Source organism: Puma concolor, chromosome B2, assembly GCF_028749965.1.
Source record: "Puma concolor isolate L17-30 chromosome B2, mPumCon1.1.hap2, whole genome shotgun sequence".
Taxonomy (NCBI): Eukaryota; Metazoa; Chordata; class Mammalia; order Carnivora; family Felidae; genus Puma; species Puma concolor.
In genome coordinates this window covers 76,160,990-76,181,622 of record NC_141671.1, presented here as the reverse complement: position 1 = coordinate 76,181,622, position 20,633 = coordinate 76,160,990, and the positions used below count along the sequence as shown (strand labels likewise).

Genomic DNA, 20,633 nt, shown 5'->3' with positions numbered 1-20,633 from the left:
CATGCCCCTCCCATTCCTGTCTCCACAAAGGCTTGCTGCTCCTGCCAACTCCATTCACTGACCAGTATTTACTGGAGACATATTATGAACAATGGTAAGCGAAAAGACCGACACTGTCCATGACATCATGGTGCTTGCAGTTAAGTAAGGGTGACTGGAATTTATCAAATAATCCTACAAATTAGCAACACAGATAAGGAAACTCCAAAACAGAGAAAATGACTTTCCAAGACTGTTCATGTTCAGGGTCCTGAAGGCAAATGACTCCTGTATGAAATTCCCCATCAGGCATCCTACTCATCCTTGAAGAAACTACTATAGTAAGGTTTGTTAGTGCATTTACATTTTGTATACACATAAACACACAGTTTTCTCCCTACACCCTTTTTTTACAGGCCTCAAATCACACATCTAGTTCTATATCTTGAAAATTCCAAGAGAAGACAGAGAGAACATGTGCTCACTCAAAACATCTGCTATTCAGCAATTAGGACAATGAACATTATGTTTTTCAAAATAATATTTTTAAGTGAAATTGCTTACCCAAGTATAAGAAACTGCCCTGGGGCTGGAAGACTCAGTTGTATGGAGTCTTTCAGAAGTATCAACAATGATGCCCAGCTATCCACTAAATTGGGCACTGGAATTCTGCAAGATAAATATAGTTTTGTATATATAGAGAGAGCCACAGTTAACTTTTATTTTCTTTATATTTTCCCACAACCTTTACCACATTTTCCTACTAGTTTCTCTGAAACATTCGCTAAATTTTTATAGACTATGATAGGACAAAATTCTTAAAAGCTCTTTATTTTCTACTATTGTTATATAAAAAGAAAACCAACATATTTAAAATATCCGGTGTAACTTAATTAGTATAGAAATTTTAATTGTGCTATAGAAATCCCAGTTTTTAATCACACGGACTCTCAAAAGTAAAATACAACTGGATTAAGTCTCAGTTGGATTACTGACATCATAGTCACCTGCTCTTGGTCCTATTCTCTCCACTTATCTCTTATTTTAGTTCTTTTTCCTTCACCTAGGAGTCTTTAGTTCATCTAAGGGAGAGTTAACAATCTATCCTGAACATCAGTCTCTCACCTCTAAAGATATTCAGATTATCTTTGTTTCAGTCTGGCCTTAACCCTAACACCTATATGTTCAAACTATAGGTACTCTTTGCTCTAAATCACAATCAATTTAAATATACTAGATAACCTGACTTTATAAATGTTAGTCATAGATCATAAACTGATGCCAGTTTGGTAATTAAAATGCATTTGCCCTCTACAGGAGGACATTAAGATTCAGGTTGTCCCATAAGTTTATCAAAATTGAAATCAACTGACTTCTGTTTAGGGGTCAGCTAAACACAAAACTGGAATACTAGAACGGGAAGATATTTTCTTTTCATCATTCCTAATATTAAAAAAAAAAAAAAAAAAAGAATCAGATTAGATTACCACATATTCACCTATATCAAAATAATAATGGATTCAGTGGCGACAAGCATGGCTTCAAGAGTTGTAATTTCTCCTTTATATTTAAATGATTTTCTTACAATTCATTGTTTCAATACTATGTCTTCAATACACTCAGGTCTGTAGGTTTGCAGGACCTACATGGCTGTGGGTCATTAACATACCCACTGACTTATATAAATATATCCACAAAAGGAAAAATTAGCAATTTCTTAAATGAACTCAGCTGCCTTTCTCCTATATTCCAAACTTTTATACATTGTTAACGTAGTAAGGAGAGATCTACATCAGTTATCTTACCTTTGAATATAAGCATAGAAAAACTGAAGCATGCAGACTTCCAAAGAAAGGTGTTTCTATAAACAAAAGAAATCAATTTTACAGTGAAGAAAAATGCTGCCTTTGCTTTTTCATTATTGCAGCTACTCTGTACTTTACTGTCAAAACATTGAAAGAAAACAAAAACACTAGTTTGCCATTAAAAATGCCACTCAAGTCTTTCATTTAGTAGAAACAAACTTAACCTAAGAGCTATTTAAAAAGTTGAAAATGCATAGAAGAAATAAAGAGTCTCAATCACAACCCCCTGTACACATCAAAAGTTGATACTCCAGCCATTACTTTCAAATGATCCACTTACTCGTAAACATCAATATGTTTTATCTTAATCACCTTATACTTGGTTGGTGCTATCAGAATTAGGTTGAAGATTTTCATGAAATTTGAATTTAAATCTATTTTACTACAAGTTTCTGTTAATTAGTATAGTTAGTTCCAATCTGAGACTAACGCCTAACATGAAGTTAAAGGACAGTGCCTAGAATAACAGAAATTAGTAATAGGCAAGAAAATGATACTGATGTCCACGGACATTTATCAGTTTGTTCCTTTGTAGTACCAACTATCCCCTTGAAGTTTCCCCTTTATCACACAAAAATCAAGTGCCTAACGGATTCAGAACCCAGATTGAGAGCAAGAGGCAGCCGCTGGAGGGTGGTGGAAGCTGCTATTATTTGCTTCCAGGGTCCTTCATGCTTAGTCCAATGTCTGACACAAGCAGATGCTCAAAATACGATGCTGACCTGAGCGTGGACGTGCAAATTTAAAATCCTATGGCGAATGCTCCAGAGGTGATGTTACAACAGTAAGCAAATTATTAAAAGTTAATATGGATACCGGCTATTCTACACACAGAAGTATCCTCTTCCCATGGGCAATTCAACAAAAAAGATAAAACAAAAAAAATTAACATTTATGTTTAATAAAGCAGATATGTGTGATAATTCTGTGAAGGATATGATTAGGTTTATTTGGCTTGGCTTAAAGTCCAACATTTGCAGGTGGTAAATATTTTCTCAGCAAATATGACCTCTCAATATTGCTAGAACAAAGAGCAGAAGTAGAGAAGTCCATAATTTTACTAATTTGCAGACTTTGTATCTGCCTAATTAGAGACCATAAACTGTGAGCACAGACTATGTTACTCATTTTCTGTAGCTCCTGCAAAGCACAGTTTTGTATGCGGTCAATAAATGACATGGAGTAGAGCTAACGTTACAGCAAAATGCTAGACATTTGTCCAAAGAGAAAGGAATAAAGAAGCTAAAAAAAAAAAAAAAAAAAAGCAACAGTTGAGGTAAGCAGACCTTGAGCACTGGTTTATATGTTCTCCCTTTAAATGACCAGAACCTCCCCCCCCCACCCCCTAAGATTTTGGTCATAAACTCTGTAACTGCCTTAGATGGTTCATATTAGAGATCTAAGCCATTAAGGGCTCTTCACGGGCTACAGGAATGATCACAATAGCAGTCACTGCAGAAGTCGATACATGTTTTTATTACAGGAGTGTGAGGGCAACATGCATTCCTCTCTGCAATCTGTAAGCATTAAAAGGATGTCACTGAACAAAAAATATCTTATCTCCAGCATTATTTCTGAAATAGAATTGTAAACAGCTCAGAAAAGCTCTTCTTACCTTGTCCTTGGCTATGGCTGGGGGCTGCTTTAAAACTTCTTTCACGGTCTGCATAACGGTTTCTGCTCTCATGACACTGATGGAGCGAACCAGTTCTACTAGTAAGAGCTGCTCTTCACTGGCTGCAGGGATGACCTGGATAAACACATCACTGCGGTTATACACGTACGTGGGCACACAGGCCTTTTAAGAGAAATCACAGAATTAAGAGAATATTTCATGGCCTCTTTTTAATATAAAGGACTTTACAGGTCTCTTGATTAGGTAAAATATATGTACTTTTTATCAATACAATGTATACATCATTTCAAAAAATCAAACAGGACAGTAAGCTATGTCCTATCCCATATCTCACACCCTAGATCAACCATGCTCAACTCTTAGCTCTTTTCTTTTTGAGTAATACACATGGCTATTTTTAACTATTTTGTGTCTTTTTTTTTTCCCGATTTCCTACTGACTTCCTACCTCAGAAGACAAAAACTTAGCTCCCTTACATTTTTCTCCCTATCCTCCCAACATAGTTATGTTGTAATTTTATTTAAATAAATATCCAATATTCATATGACTATTTATGGTTGTACTATGTATTATACTGCCCTTACATTTCTTTCACTTTTTGTTTTTCCTAGAGCTAATAAACTGCTCTATTTTTGTTTGGTTTTCTCCATCTTGATCACAAATTCATCCTCAAATGCTCTAACAACTGTAAATCTCTCATTACATATTAAAATACATTAGGTAATTATTAATCTTCTACCTCTTCCTTTTCCTTTTTTTTTTTTTTTAAAGTTTATTTCAAGAGGGAGAGATAGAAAGCGTGCATCCGCACAAACCAGGGAGAGGCAGATAGAAAGGGAGAGAAAGAATCCCAAGCAAGGTCCATGCTATCAGCACAGACCCTCACGTAGGGCTTGACCTCAGTAACCGTGAGATCACGAGCTAAGCTGAAATCAAGAGTCGGACACTTAACTGACCAAGCCACCCAAGTAGCCTTTTTTTTTTTTTTTTTTCCTTGAGACATCTATTTGAGGTCTTTCTGCTCTCTTTCTGGGTTGGTACTCTGTAGGTTTGCATAGTAACATCTTGATAACTTTTCTGTGACCGTCAGCCTTCTGTGTCAGAACCCCTATTGCTTGGATCCCCCTATTTCTTGGTTTATTCCTCCTCTAATGGAGAGGATCTTCCAGGTGCTGAGAGAGGGGGAACTGATGGTAATGACTTTTTAAAAAAAAATAGATTTTGCATGGTTCAAAACGCTTTGAGTGACAGTTTGGGTTTAGCGTTATAAGTTGAAACTGATTTTCCCATAATTTCCAATGCTGCTCTTAACAAGTTTTATCATTTTTCCACTGAATAGGAACAGTATTTTCTCCGAAGAAGATTTTCCGATCTTTTATCTCCAATGTTCTGACATTACATGCTGATCTTTGAGTAAATCTTTTTCACAATGTCTGTGCAAACTCATTTCCTTCATTTCTGGAAAATTTTCTTGTACTATTTCGTTAAATTTTTCCCCGTCATTTTTTTGTTCTTTGTTTCTGCAAAAAGATATTGAGCCTCCAGTATCATTCTCCTAATTTTCTGATCTCCTCTACCCTACTTCCCTATCTCTAAATTTATATTTTATTTCTAGTATTTATCTGCTTTGTTTTATATTCATGATGGGGCACCTGGGTGGCTCAGTCAGTTAAGCGTCTGACTTTGGCTCAGGTCATGATCTCACAGCTTGTGGGTTTTGAGCCTCACATCGGGCTCTGTGCTGACAGAGCTCACACTCTGTCTCTTTCTCAAAAGAGAGAGACAGAGACAGAATGCGAGTAAGTTAGGGGTGGAGAGAGAGGGAGACAGAATCCGAAGCAGGCTCCAGGCTCCGAGCTGTCAGCACAAGAGCCCGACGCGGGGCTCAAACTCACGAGCTGTGACATCTTGACCTGAGTCGAAGTCGGACGCTCAACCAACTGAGCCACCCAGGCGCCCCAACATTAAAAAAATTTAAAAAAAAGTTTTATATTCATGAACAATTTTAATTTTTGCAAATCTCTTTCTGATAATCTTATTTCATGGATGTCACATAGCTTCCCCTCTTAGAAAGGCATTTTTGTTATCACTTGAATGTTATTCTGTAACTTGCATTGTTTCTTTTGACTTTATCTAGTTGTTTTTCTCATTGTCTATCATATTAGAGACTTTCTTCATGTGACCAGTAATCCTTGGCTCTTTATTCATATTTAAATGTGAGGAATAGTAATAAAGCTAATATTTACAGAGTGCTTATCAAGTGCCAGGCATTGCTCTAAGTGCCACATAAATATATTCTTCCAATTCTCACAACCTCATGAAGTAGTATACTTCTTCTCCAGGGTCATATAGTTAGGGATTAAAGTAAGGATTTGAACCTCACGGATCTGGTTTCAAAGTCTGTGCTGTTAACAACTACACTATTATTGCCTTTGAAAAAGGAATCAAAAAGTGATGGGAATTCAAGCATTTATGTGCAAGACTGATGGGTAGGGAGGCTTCCCTGTGTGGTGACTACAGCCTAGTGTTTTTGTTTTTTGCTTTGTTATTCATTTTTATTTTTTTTTTTTAATTTTTTTTTTCAATTTTTTTTTTTATTTATTTTTGGGACAGAGAGAGACAGAGCATGAACGGGGAAGGGGCAGAGAGAGAGGGAGACACAGAATCGGAAACAGGCTCCAGACTCTGAGCCATCAGCCCAGAGCCGGACGCGGGGCTCGAACTCACGGACCGCGAGATCGTGACCTGGCTGAAGTCGGACGCTTAACCGACTGCGCCACCCAGGCGCCCCATCATTTTTATTTTTTAATATAAAATTTATTGTCAAATTGGTTTCCATACAACACCCATTAGTCATCCCAAAATGTGCCCTCCTCATACCCATCACCCACCCCCCCCATCAACCCTCAGTTTATTCTCAGTTTTTAAGAGTCTCTTATGGTTTGGCTCCCTCCCTCTCTTTTTTTTGCCCTCCCCTTTCCCCATAGTCTTCTGTTAAGTTTCTCACGATCCACATAAGAGTGAAAACATATGGTATCTGTCTTTCTCTGTATGACTTATTTCACTTAGCATAACACTCTCCAGTTTCATCCACATTGCTACACATGGCCAGAATTCATTTTTTCTCATTGCCAAGTAGTATCCCATTGTATATATAAACCACAACTTCTTTATCCATTGATCAGTTGATGGACATTTGGGCTCTTCCCATAATTTGGCTATTATTGAAAGTGCTGCTATAAACATTGGGGTAAAGTGCCTCTATGCATCAGCACTCCTGTATCCCTTGGGTAAATTCTTAGCAGTGCTATTGCTGGGTCATAGGGTAGATCTATTTTTAATTTTTGGAGGAACCTCCACAGTTTTCCAGAGTGGCTACACCAGTTTGCATTCCCACCAACAGTGCAAGAGGGTTCCCGTTTCTCCACATCCTCTCCAGCATCTATAGTCTCCTGATTTGTTCATTTTAACCACTCTGACTGGCATGAGGTGATATCTCAGTGTGGTTTTGATTTATATTTCCCTGATGAGGAGTGACATTGAGCATCTTTTCATGTGTCTGTTGGCCATCTGGATGTCTTCTTTAGAGAAGTGTCTATTCATTTCTTCACTGGATTGTTTTTTGGGTGTGGAGTTTGGTGAGTTCTTTATAGATTTTGAATATTAGCCCTTTGTCTGATATGTCAATTGCAAATATCTTTTCCCATTCCGTTGGTTGCCTTTTAGTTTTGTTGGTTGTTTCCTTTGCTGTGTAGAAGCTTTTTATCTTCATGAGGTCCCAATAGTTCATTTTTGCTTTTAATTCCCTTGCCTTTGGGGATCTGTCAAATAAGAAATTGCTGTGGCTGAGGTCACAGAAGTTTTTTCCTGCTTTCTCCTCTAGGGTTTTGATGGTTTCCTGTCTCACATTTGGGTCTTTCATACATTTTGAGTTTATTTTTGTGAGTGGTGTAAGAAAGTGGTCTAGTTTCATTCTTCTGCATGTTGCTGCCCAGTTCTCCCAGAACCATTTGTTAAAGAGACTTTTTTCCATTGGATATTCTTTCCCACTTTGTCAGATTAGTTTGCCATACTTTTGTGGGTCCAATTCTGGAGTGTCTATTCTATTCCATTGGTCTATGTGTCTGTTTTTGTGCCACTACCACGCTGTCTTCATGATTACAGCTTTTAGTAGAGGCTAACGTCTGGGATTGTGATGCCTCCTGCTTTGGTCTTCTTCTTCAAAATTACTTTGGCTATTTGGGGTCTTTTGTGGTTCCATACAAATTTTAGGATTGTTTGTTCTAGCTTTGAAAAGAATGCTGGTGCAATTTTGATTGGGATTGCATTGAATGTGTACATTGCTTTGGGTAGTATTGACATTTTAACAATATTTATTCTTCCAATCCATAAGCATGGAATGTTTTTCCATTCCTTATTATCTTCTTCAATTTCCTTCATAAGCTTTCTATAGCTTTCAGCATACAGATCTTTTACATCTTTGGTTAGGTTTATTCCTAGGTATTTTATGATTCTTGGTGCAATTGTGAATGGGATCAGTTTGTCTTTCTTTTGCTTCACTATTAGTGTATAAGAATGCAACTGATTTCGATCAGACAACAAAAGGAAATCAAAGGCATCAAAATTGGCAAAGATGAAGTCAAGCTTTCGCTTTTTGCAGATGACATGATATTATACATAGAAAACCCGACAGACTCCACCAAAAGTCTGCTAGAACTGATACGTGAATTCAGCAAAGTCGCAGGATACAAAATTAATGTGCAGCCTAGTGTTTTGTTAGTAGACTCAAAAACTTCAGCAACTATAGGTCTTTTTTCTTGGTCAGGTCATTTTCCTAGAGGTGAATCCTCAAAATTCCTACCTAAGGGCAGCACTGCTTCCTGCCACCTCACTGGGGTGAGGCTGATACTCATTTTTCAGTATGTAAACTTGTTGCAAATGCCCCTGTTTTCATCATAAAGTCTAATGTCTATCCCTGTGAATCTTGTGCTCTCAGGTTCAGAGCCTTTCTTGATCAAAGTCTTCACAGAGCTAACTTGGCTCCAGTTTCTTGCTTGGGTGTGGTAAGAGAGTGGGTGGTGGCTTGGGTTGGGGAAAAGGGATCTAGAAGTGGTCTAGTTGTTCCTTATATAAATTTTCATTAATCCTCCGGATTTCACCCCATCCCAACACTTTGTCTTCAGAAGTATGTGACATTTCTGAGGCACGTGGGTAGCTCAGTCAGTTGTGTCTGACTTCAGCTCAGGTCATGATCTCACAGTTTCAAGAGTTCGAGCCCCGTGTCAGGCTATGTGCTGTCAGAGCATGCTCCTGATTCTGTGTGTCCCGCTCTCTCTCTGCCCCTACTCTGCTCATGATCTGTCTCCCAAAAATAAATAAAAACATTTAAAAAAAAAAAAGTACCTAAGATTTCTACTTCCAGAGACCATCTGTAGTTTTACAGGGGCAAGTGGTTCCTTTTTTACAGCAATGTAGACTATCAATTTTCTCTACTAAATCTGTTACCACACAGATCTGTTGTTTTTCATCTTGGAAAATTTTGTTGATACTTCTTATTTTTCTGTGGTCAACTCCCTCAAGTTCTGTCATTGTGGGTTTATGTCTTTTTAAATTCTTTTACTCTCATTTTTGAAAGAAGAGCAGAGAAAAATGTATGTGTTTGATATGCCTTGTTAAACCACAGGTCCTTGGCTGATTGTAAATAGTTCAGGATTTCTGTTCTGTCTAATGTAGTATCTGCTACTGGATCCTCACATGCAAAAAAGTGTCCTAAGTAGCAATGTTCTCTTACTTTTATTCCTTTTGAAACTTCAACATATATGTAATGTGAAATCAGCACAAAAATAACAGATCAGAAACCTTAAACTAGACAAATCATATATCTTATGTGAATGTTAATTATTTAATAGCCTAATATTCTAATGAGCCACTATGTATTTCCAACAAAGAACACTTTGGAGCTTTCAAACTCACAAAGCAACAATTTCACATATACAATCCAGTTAAACCAATATACTAATTACATTTAGAAACAAACTACTTAAGCTATCATGTCTTAATGAAAAACTAGTCAAGATGAAAACTCTCCATATCATTCCTAAATGATAAACATTTAAAAAATACACTGTACTATGTTAACTTTTCCCTCTAAAATATAGTTAGTATCATACTTTCTTTTTTTACACAAAATGATTATTTTTATACTCAAGGCATTTAGGCAATACATCATTATCTAAACCTATAGAAAAACTATTGTTTCCACTCCTCATCCCACCCAAGCCCCACTGCCATTAATGGAGACTTGAAAATTGGCATGTACTCACCAAATGCTTATCAAACAAAAATAAAAATATCAAATGGCTGAACACATACCTTGGTCCTGGTGGTTGTTTTGTTTTGTCTTCTTTCATTCCACACAAATGCAATAGCAGCCATAAAATGAACACCATGATTCATTGAAATGGGGCCCAATAATTCAAGGATCTGTTGTCTCAAGTTCTAAAACAATTTAAACAAATGACCAGTGGATTTTAGTTGTTTTTTTTTTAAATAATATATAATACTTTCATGTTTTGCTACCTAAATAACAGTAGAGGAAATTTTAATAGTGTTAAGAGATGCAATCATGGTCATTTTAATTGGAAAAGAAAATTTCTATATTTGACACTATATAATGACACTATATAATGACAACTGCTAATCAGCCAAATGCAACAGTCTCCAGAAATAATAGGAAAACATTATATATGAAGTTCAATTACATTTGATGTCGATTCCTTTAAAAAAGAAAAGGGTTTTTTTTTAAAGTAAAGTTATACAAAAGAAAAACAAAGTTTAATCTAAACCTAAGTATTTAGATAAAACTTTCTAATGGTGGAAAAGTTTCCACTCTTCTCCTTCCCTCAATTTCAGTTGTGTTCCCATTATTCCCAGATCTAGGGAGTCAGGTCAAGGAGTAAGAACAGGTAACTTGACAAAAGTTGTCAAATTCGACATATTATATTATTCAATTGAATAATTGAATAATATGCCTTGAAATATAATTTTCCTCTAAATATAAAGTAGAAAATTTGGAAAAGGCCTGAGTATGAGAAAAAAAATTTTTAACTTAACCATTAATCACATCATCCTGAGATAATCACTATTACTACATTAATTTCTTTTTCTGCATATAATTTTTCATGTAATTATAAATATAAGATTTGTTCAATTATGTGACATGCTAGTTTCAGTAGTTTTATACATTTTCCATCCACTAAGATTTTTTCAAAACTGCAATTATTAGGGGCCCCTGGGTGGCTCAGTCAGTTGAGCGTCTGACTTCAGCTCAGGTCATGATCTCACAGCTCTTGAGGTCGAGCCCCGCATCAGGCTCTGTGCTGAAAGCTCAGGGCCTGGAGCCTGCTTCAGATTCTGTGTTTCCTCTCTCTGCTCCTCACTGACTTGTGCTCTCTCTCAAAAAATAAGTAAATACATAAAAAAAACTTAAAAAAAAGTGCAATTATTAGTAGCTACATAATGTAACACTAAAAGAGTTAATGTAACCTTTTCCTTATTTACTGTTTAGGATCTTTGTGCCACTAAATAAGGCTATAAAGATATATAAAGATATCTATCCATCTATCTATAATATATCTATCTTTGCCTAATTTTGATTGCCTTAGAACTGATTACTAAAGTAGCTTACTAGGTCAGACTACCAAATTTTTAAAGTTCTCTGTACATATTGGTAAACTGTTTTCCAGGAGGACTTTGCATATTAAAATGTCAACTTTAGGGGCGCCTGGGTGGCGCAGTCGGTTAAGCGTCCGACTTCAGCCAGGTCACGATCTCGCGGTCCGTGAGTTCGAGCCCCGCGTCAGGCTCTGGGCTGATGGCTCAGAGCCTGGAGCCTGTTTCCGATTCTGTGTCTCCCTCTCTCTCTGCCCCTCCCCCGTTCATGCTCTGTCTCGCTCTGTCTCGCTCTGTCTTGCTCTGTCCCAAAAATAAATAAAAAAACGTTGAAAATAAAATTAAAAAAAAAAAATGTCAACTTTAAAAATCCTCAAGAAAGGGAACAAAATTATAATATGTATGAACGAACCTCAAAAACATTATGTCACATAAAAGAAGCCAGATACAAAAGACTAAATAACATGTGATTTCATTTATAAAAATGTCCAAAAAAACCAAACCTATATGTAGAGAAAACAGGTTAATGGTTGGTTGGAGTTGGTGATGAAAATAGGGAGTGACTGCAAATGGGCCCTGGAATCTTTTTGTGGTGATGAACATGTTCAAAAATTGTGGTGACAATGTACTAGAAAACTGTCCATGTACTAAGAAAAAAAATCATTGTACTGTATACACTTAAAATGGGTGAAATTTGTGATATATTTCTCAATGAAATAGTTAAAATTATTTGAGAATTAATTAATTTATGCAGCATGCTGCATACAATCTTTTCACGAGATGCTGAATACCATCTTTAGGAAAGTCCTTGAGGGGCGCCTGGGTGGCTCAGACGGTTGAGCGTCCGACTTCGGCTCAGGTCACGATCTCATGGTCCGTGAGTTCGAGCCCCGCGTCGGGCTCTGGGCTGATGGCTCAGAGCCTGGAGCCTGCTTCCGATTCTGTGTCTCCCTCTCTCTCTGACCCTCCCCCCTTCATGCTCTTGTCTCTGTCTCAAAAATAAATAAACGTTAAAAAAAAAAAAAAAAAATTAAAAAAAAAAAAAAAAAAAAAAGGAAAGTCCTTGAATGTTCTCTTGAGCTCCACAGATGAAGTGTGAAGTGAATTGTCTAACCTTTGTGGCTCCAAGATTAATAGTGGTGACAGACGCAGAGGCAGCAACAGTCATCTTTTCTGAGGAATCAGCCTGATGCAGGATGCTCCAGAGCAAAGTCACAGAGGACATGATCATGTGAAGGATGGAGAGGATTCCACTGCGGGCTTCAAACAAGTGTTTTTGGTCTACGTTGACCAAAAGCTATTAAAGTCAGGGGAAAAATACATATCACTTACTGAAGTTTATAAGTGGCTACTTACTAGACCTCAGTCTTGAAAAAGGAATCAAATACTTGTGCAGTCTTACTTGGTGATACTGAGTAGTAGGATCCAACAAACAGTAATGAATAATGGCTGTGATCCCTTCTAAAAGAGTAAGAATCATATCTGGTGGAATGATTGATGCCATCCACAGAGGCCTGAAATAAAATGTACTAAGTTGAACACAAGTTCTGTGAAAGACAAATTCATGTTTTAATCAATGGTAAATGTCCAGGATGTGCTAGGCACAGAGTAGGTGCTCAATAAAGATTACATAAATAAATGACTAAGAGCATAAATTAGAAGCTTTTACATCCCAATCTATGAAGTGAGTGAGTTGTACTAGAGTTCTTTGGCTAAACAAATTCAATATGAAGCAAATAAATGTAGCTAGTAAATCTCTAGCAACTGTGTAACAGCAGGCATATCAATATTAACTGATAAAGGCAATTTTCTTATATTTTACATGTAATAGCTAAGGTTATATAGGAGATTAAATAAATACTAGTCAATGAAACATGTGACTAATTTCTGACAGACTAATTGAACACGGGGATACAGGTGGAATTCACCACTAAACCATGAAGATCAGAAACAAGAAATAAAATCAGACAGGAAAGCAATTATTTTTAATTTAAAATTAATTTTAGTGTGCAATTAATTTCTACTTAGATAATTTATCATATAAAACTAGGGAAACCCTTTGCTGGGCTTTGTATTATTTTCGCCAGCTCGTTCAAATTAATGTTTCTAAGTTAATGTTTCTTCCCTTAGGAGAAAAAAGGCCTCTTTAAATCTTCCTCCTTCTTTCCATACTTAATTCTTTTACTGACACTCTTCCTCAGGGTGAGTTTCCTTCTTCGTGAAAATAATATACTATTTGTAACCTATTGATACCATTAATTTAGGTCCTCAAATTATAACGGACTTTCTGGATGATTAAGTAGTCCTAATGTGAAAAATGTCCATATAAAGTTAAAAATCAATGCTTACCTACTATCAGATAATCCTGTTTCATATTTGTACTGCTGAATTAGATTATCTAAATTTCTGCAAAGCTGTAGTGTCACAGAAACAACCACTCTCTGTAGAACTTTTCCCATGTAAGGCAGAGTAGATGTGATTAAACCAATCCACTGTGGGTGCATCTTACAAGCACAGTGTTGATGCAAAGCTCGTATTACTGCACAGAGGAACATGCCTTGACATGTAATTGGCTGAGCATGCAAATACTGAAGAGAAGTCATGGGCTGATGGGGATTGATGTGTTCCAGGTCAGATACGACAAAATCGAAACCCGTTTCATTCTCTTCGGGGATAGTCATTACCCGGTGTTCTAGAACAATGAGCCTCTGAAGCACTTTAAGAAGCTGTGACTGGAGTGTGCTGCCATTGTCAAATTCATCCTCTGAGAAATTGATAAGGCTGTCTTCTGAGAAACCTTCTTCCACGGCAACCATGTTTTTACCTGCCATTTTCTCACTATGCCATTTCTGTGCACTAAAGATAGATGACAGCAAACAGTGAAGAATCACTTTCTGAACTTTGCACTTAGATAACATGTCAGAGATAAAACTAGGGAAACCCTTTGCTGAGCTTTCTATTACTTTTGCCAGCTCAGTAAAGAGAAGTGTCAAAATTTCTATGCTCATCATCTGCATGTTTCGATTGCCTATTAAATCTTGTGCAGTGACCTTGACGTGAGTTGGGTAATGGCTTCTCATGTAATATAAGCAGAGGGAAATAAGAATTTCTATATACATAGAACTCCGGAAGTTATGATTAGAGTCTACTGGAATGTGACTATAAAAGTCTTTGCCCATAACAGAAATCCGGTGTCTGGCCAAGAGATTCTGAAGCAGAGACAACTGAGGGGTATATGCATTATTTACACTAGTGGTTGAAATGGCATTTACAAAAGTAATAGGGTTAGTTTTCAAGATGGCTTTGATGGCAGAAAAAGCATACAGAGTCCTTGATGAATCATACAACTGGAGATAAAGAAGCACATGCTGATAGAGTGGGTGGATGTTGAAATGGGGAGATTTCCGTGATCCTGGAGAACCCATATCACTCTCAATTTCAGAAATCTCTCCTTCTCCACAGCTGTACCAGTTCTCTAAATCCAGACCATCGCTGAAGAATACACTGGTTTGTTTGAGTTTTTCATTTGAAGCTTTTTTCTTGTCGTCATCCTTTTTTCTGGCAAGTTTTACTTTAGGTTTTGCTCCCGGTTGTTTACCTGACTCCTTAACAATGGTCTCTTTCTCGGAGACTTTTTCTGATAATTTTTCTTTGAAGCTGAACTGAATACTGCTGTGACTCCTCTGCCTGGATTTAGTTTCTATGGAAGCAACATTAGAGTCCTGGAGAATCTGTGTGGTTCCTGAAATACAAGGTGAGGAACTATTTCTGGAGATTCCATTTGCCACACACTCACGGCCTCCCTCTGCAGACACAGCCAGCAACTGAGAACTGTCGTTACTCAGCAAAGCACTCTGACCCTGTGGAGCAGACTGCTCGTCAGTTTTAAGGGCCTCCTCGCCTGGACCTACATCACTGTGCTCTGGGGGCACAGCTTCCATTTCTAACTGAGATGTCAATGATGCAGATTCTGCTTCGAGGCCACTTACGACTTTACATATCAGGTCAAACACTACCTGCTGAACATCATCATCTGGGGAGCTTGCACCTGGCACTTGAGAATCTTCTTGGGCGTTCACATTTTCAGGATCTACTTCGTAACTCAAGTTGTCCCCAGCAGAGGACTGTGAGCATCCAGAGTCGGAACTCTGAAGTACTTCTATCTGTTGGTCTGGAAGATCAAAATCAGATACAACCATTGGAATTGTCTCACTGCTGGTACTTAGAAGGGAAAGTCTGTCACTCAATGGATTAACAGTGAGACTAAAGTTCTCTATTTCGTCCATAGTGAGTGGCTTTTCACCACTTCCTTTAGATGCAATGAGTTGTACTTGGCTTACTGGCATATGAGAAAAATAGTAAAGAAGGAAAAAGATAAAATACATTAAAATGATTGAAATGTAGACTGAACTCAAGATTCTTAATCATTAGCTTCATCACCTTATACCTTCCTACGAAAATTACATTTTGTTACTATTTTAGACCCTTTAAGTTAGAAAATTATGTAGATGACTATTAACTAGAATTTAGTAAAGACAACTCAACAATAGAAGGAGTATTATTTAATTGAATTAAATAAAACAACACATTAAAAACAGCTACAATATCGAAATTTGCCCTTACTCCCAAATAAGGTATCTTTTTTTTTTTTACTGCAGTCCAAAATTTTATTTTTTCCTCCCTGTGTAATATTTCCCTTAATTATTTCTAAGAATTCAAATACTTCAGTAGTTGATATGTATATATATACACACATACATATATGTCTATATATACACAGACATATATAAGCTTGATTTCAATAAAATTCAATATTTACAAATTATCAACATTATCAATATTCAACATTTATGAATTATAAGTAAGGCCCTAAATCAAGAGACAATGAGGGTGAGAGAAGGAAAAGACATCATTGTTCTCTCTAGAGTTTGAACTTGGTAGGGGATCACAAATATATTCATCCATTTCTGTACTTTTTGGAGAGCATACAGTGCTGATGGCATTCTTTTAAGAAAGAGCAAAAGGCTTAGTTCCATATGAGTATTACAAAGCAAATGTTATAGAATTCAGGGAAAGCATCATGACCCTACAGGTAAGGAGATCAATATCGGAGGAAAGGTGAGAATTCAGCAGACAGGCAGGAATGGCAGCGGGTAAAGGGCTAGCAGAAAGAAGTTCAGGCAATAGGCAGGGTAGAACATGCTCTGAGAAGACTCAGGGGAAGCAGTGGAAAGTCAGGCTCTATAGAGGGCTCTGTCCATACTCTGTAGAAACACATTAAAGATGAAATGGGGGCATGACAGTGTAGCTGCAGCTTCATCACACAGCAGCCATGAGACTTTGAGAAAGCCCTGGCCAGCTAAGCATCTCTACCTGCTCAGTAAAATGGCCTTTTTATTACTGACCTCACAGGATTATTTGTCAAGATATGAATGAGTTTTGTGAGAATCTTTTGTCCCTAAAGTATAATAAGTTAATCTAAGGACCCATTATCACCGTATTGTAGATGTCCTCACTCGACAATTTGTAAAATGTGGACTTCCAAGTAATAATAGTGAACATCTAACTAACACTTATGATAGGCCAGTCTGCCCTAAACATTTGTAGGCATTTGTTTGCAGTCACAAACAGGACTACGTGTTATGTTCACAATGAAGCCTGGAAAGGTGGGTACTACTATTCCCATTTCACAGATGAGGAAAATGACTCATGAAATACAAATGGGCATTACAAGCTTTTTATATATTCTCAGTGAAGTATCTCTAGAACCTCACAAAACCAAAATTGCTCATTAAACTCTAAAGGTATTTCCATCAAAATTGAAGACTGTCTCTGAAAGTTGTGCTGACTCCTTCCTTCAAAGAGTCAACTGATAAGAGAAATCCAAGTCCTCTAAGATGACCATTGATGAAGTACATTCTGGCATGGGCCCATGTGAGCACTGCCAGTACACATGGACGGGAGAAAAGAAGTCCATGGAGAAAACCTCACTGCTGCCAATCACTATTGTGTTCACTTCTCATTTCATTTTAATAACTTAATTCTAAATAAAGCTGTTCTACTTCCATGTGATATTCACCATTGCTGCAGGCAAAATTTTGCATGAAATGCTTGTCACTCTCTTCTCCGGGATAATAGGGAGCCTTATTCCAATAGCGTTCTGCTTGTACACGCTGCACTGAAACCCTCTGAGTTTTGGGATGAAGCAGGAGCAATAGCAATGGTTCCAAAACTCTTGCAATATCATGTCTTTGTAGCACTTGGTTCAGCCAGGCTTGTCCCACAGAGCTGGTAGAACCATCGAGACTGTTAAGGCTATCTAACATGATGAACAGTGACCTACAATAAACACCAATAATTAAAACAAAGAACAAAACATCTACTTTAATTGTCACACTCTAGTTTTTCTTAAACCAACATTACTGTAAGTTTTATTTTTAATTAACTTTTTAAAATTAATCATACTTCAGAAAAACTTTTGACCACATCATTTTAATAATCTTAATCCCTACAGTCTCAGTAGATATGAAAAAGGAGAAAATCGTCTTTTCCCTTTTCTTATATACTTGTGTTTTAATTTCCCAAGCATACATTACTTTTATAAGATAAGTACTAATGAACAAGGGAGAAAAAAAACTTAGTTTTGTTTCACCAATGTACTCCTGCTCATATCACCAAATACTGAACTCTGTGCAAGTTAACACTACTTCCATGCTCTTCTGTGCCCAATCTCTTTATGAGGCAAACCTGTGTGCTTAACTCAGAGAAAGAACTTCTGTGAAAGTTATGGAGGTGTGGCTTGGAATCTGAAAACCTGAGATTCAAATCTGGGCTATCAGCTCTACATCATGTGTGGTCTTGGGCAAGCCACTTATTTCTCTGGTCCTTCAGTGCCTCACTTGGATGATGAGAAAAGGCAGTCACCAAATGAGAGATGCTATTTGTAAAGTACCTAGGCCAAGGGCATAGTTCATTGTACTAGTTCAATACCAAATCATTTAAAAATGGTGATGTTGAAAAAGTAATGTCTGAATAATGTCCAGTAAAGCACATATCTGATCCTGGGCTGGGCTTTAAGCAGAGTCAGATCTGTGGCCTCCTCTATGGTGGTGAGACTGCTATCCTGGGCCAGTATCTCAGTCTACCTATACATAGCATCTCCTTGGAAGTTAAGGCAAACCTCATATTTGGGGGATGAGTCATCTTGAGTGGTGTAGACAAGTAGCAAAACTACTCTCAGGCAGCTGCAGGTTCTCTGAATCCATGGAAGGGGTGTATATTTTAGCTTTAGACTTATGATGTCCAGTTCAGGCAGAAGACTGAAAATAACTGTTAGAGAAACAGTTACATCATGTACTGTTTATGTTGAAATTTCTCTGTGAATACAGACCCATTGCTGTATCCCTGACACCTAGAATGCTGCCTGGCACATAGCAGGGGTCTTGTTGAATAGTCATCCAGTAAAAGAAAGGGGATCTGGGTGCTTCAAAGCCATGCATTTTAATATAGCTTAGATTTTTTAAAAAATAATTTATAAGCTCTCTTCATAATATCTGTAAATTACTATCTTGCACCCCTGCCAAATTAGGCAGAGGATTCAAGAAAAGAGACACTGAAATACCTGGCTGTAAAATCCGAGTATCAAATGTAACCAACCTGTCAAAAGAACGTGCAAAAGATGACGACTTATTTATATGGAGATCCCTTGTCAGATGCCAAAGAACTGCAAACTTTGCATGTGCTTCCATCCTTATTTTCTGAGGAGGAATATGGGAGATGAAATTATTTTTTTCTCCCTTGAAGATATTAAGCGATTTTATCAAAATCAAAATAGCAATTTAAGAGACAGTATTAGGTTCGATGTTCACAGTACTCAATACACCACACAATAAAACTATTTTTATGAAAGTAGAAATGTAAAAAAAAAAAACAACTTAGAAATATTAAACCTAAAAAGTCATCTCACACTACCTCAGAAATCGTTATTATTTAGTTTAGACTAGGTAACCAGTTTTCTAGATTATTATGTAACGGGGATGGAAAGAGCTAATAATGTGCATATTATAATATCTTCAGTCTCGGAAGCATTTTTCCCTTATTTTAATAAAAATACTTAGTAGTCAAAATTTATTTTATTATACCCTACAATTTACTTTTGTTCCCAGAAATTATATATTATCTCAAATGAATTGATCACTACTTATAAAGCTGGCTTATTAGATTCAAAAATTTAGACACCTAAAAAATTACTTCTATAAGAAAAACATCATTTTGAGATTATTTGGAAAATGTTAAGTGTTATGGTAACAATGGACAGAATAATGGAAAAATAAATGATTTAGAAAGACCAGCACTTGGTGTTAGATAATGAACATAAATGAATATAAATCAGGTAGAAACTGTGAAGTTATCAAGCTTTTCATAGTGTTCCTGTAGCATCTGTAGAATTCGTCAAGTAAAAGCCCTCCAAAATCAGGGACTGTAACGGTCTCAATTGTTTGTGATCACTTTGAGGGGAGCTTCCTTTTTTTCTACAGGTGTAATACATGCTTTTCCTATGAAGTCCATGTTTATACATCAACATATTAAAAAGTAATAGTATCTTAATTTTTTTTCATGGTATAATACCTTTATTCAGAAGTTAGTATTCCTTTAGAAATGTTACACAATAGGTATATAATTTGTCCTAGATTTACACTTAATGTAAACAAATTAAATGCAAGTCTTTATTAAACATTTTATTCCTAAAAATTTTTGAGAAAATGTGTTGAAGCAGAAACAGAATTTTAACATTTTTCTTGCAATAAACTTTCATGCCCCTCGTTTTCTCCTTCATTTGCCACTTCCTTCCTGGACAAAAGCTTCATTTACTTAACACTATGCCTTTCTGAATGACTCAAACTCACTTGCATTTAGAGTTCTTAAAAATTAGGGTGATACACCTCTAAAAGCTGTTCAATAAAATCTTTGATTTATGTTACAGAGAAGGCATGGGAAGATCACACACTTCATTAAACTTTCCCAAAGAGATCAACCAGATTGAAAGTTCCAGCTTCTCAGGCATACCAATGACTCTATCACCTTTACTCTCACTGACTTATCGACCATTTCATGTACATTGGGATACAAAATCCTTATTTTGGATACTATAATACAAATAATATAATCTCATATATTAGCATTCTATGGCTTATAAATGTAACTTCACATATACATCATTTCACATACATCAGTTAATGTATGCATAGTTCCATAACCAAGGCTACTGCTTCCTCTTTAAATGGTCTAAGAACTTGGACCAGCAACAACTTTAATCATCACTGCCTACAGATGGTGTCCTGAACCAAGAAATAAACCTAGTATTTGATTTTGGGTTACTAGATTTTTCATATTACTGATGCTTTTGCAAAGAACTTTCTTCTAAAGGACAGAATGGGGTGCCTATGTGGCTCAGTAGGATGAGCATGTAACTAGTGATTTCT

General features: G+C 36.7%; 1 protein-coding gene across 12 annotated transcripts in view; it reads right to left on the bottom strand.

Annotated features, from left to right (window-relative positions):
- The window catches only part of DOP1A (DOP1 leucine zipper like protein A), a 112,105-nt gene that overhangs the window by 17,609 nt on the left and 73,863 nt on the right, over positions 1-20,633 (bottom strand). For 11 of the 12 annotated variants that reach the window (XR_015251363.1, XM_086707308.1, XM_025925345.2 and 8 more), the window contains 9 exons: positions 18,808-18,908; positions 17,231-17,490; positions 13,501-15,490; positions 12,554-12,665; positions 12,266-12,448; positions 9,853-9,978; positions 3,460-3,594; positions 1,785-1,840; positions 544-648 (listed from right to left, as the gene is read on the bottom strand). Coding sequence is in view for 11 of the 12 variants with exons in the window: in XM_086707308.1 (XP_086563434.1) it covers positions 544-648; positions 1,785-1,840; positions 3,460-3,594; positions 9,853-9,978; positions 12,266-12,448; positions 12,554-12,665; positions 13,501-15,490; positions 17,231-17,490; positions 18,808-18,908 (3,068 nt within the window). In the remaining variant the exon portion in view is untranslated. The remainder of the gene's footprint in view (positions 1-543; positions 649-1,784; positions 1,841-3,459; positions 3,595-9,852; positions 9,979-12,265; positions 12,449-12,553; positions 12,666-13,500; positions 15,491-17,230; positions 17,491-18,807; positions 18,909-20,633) is intronic. The other variant, XM_086707312.1, reaches the window with a different exon arrangement.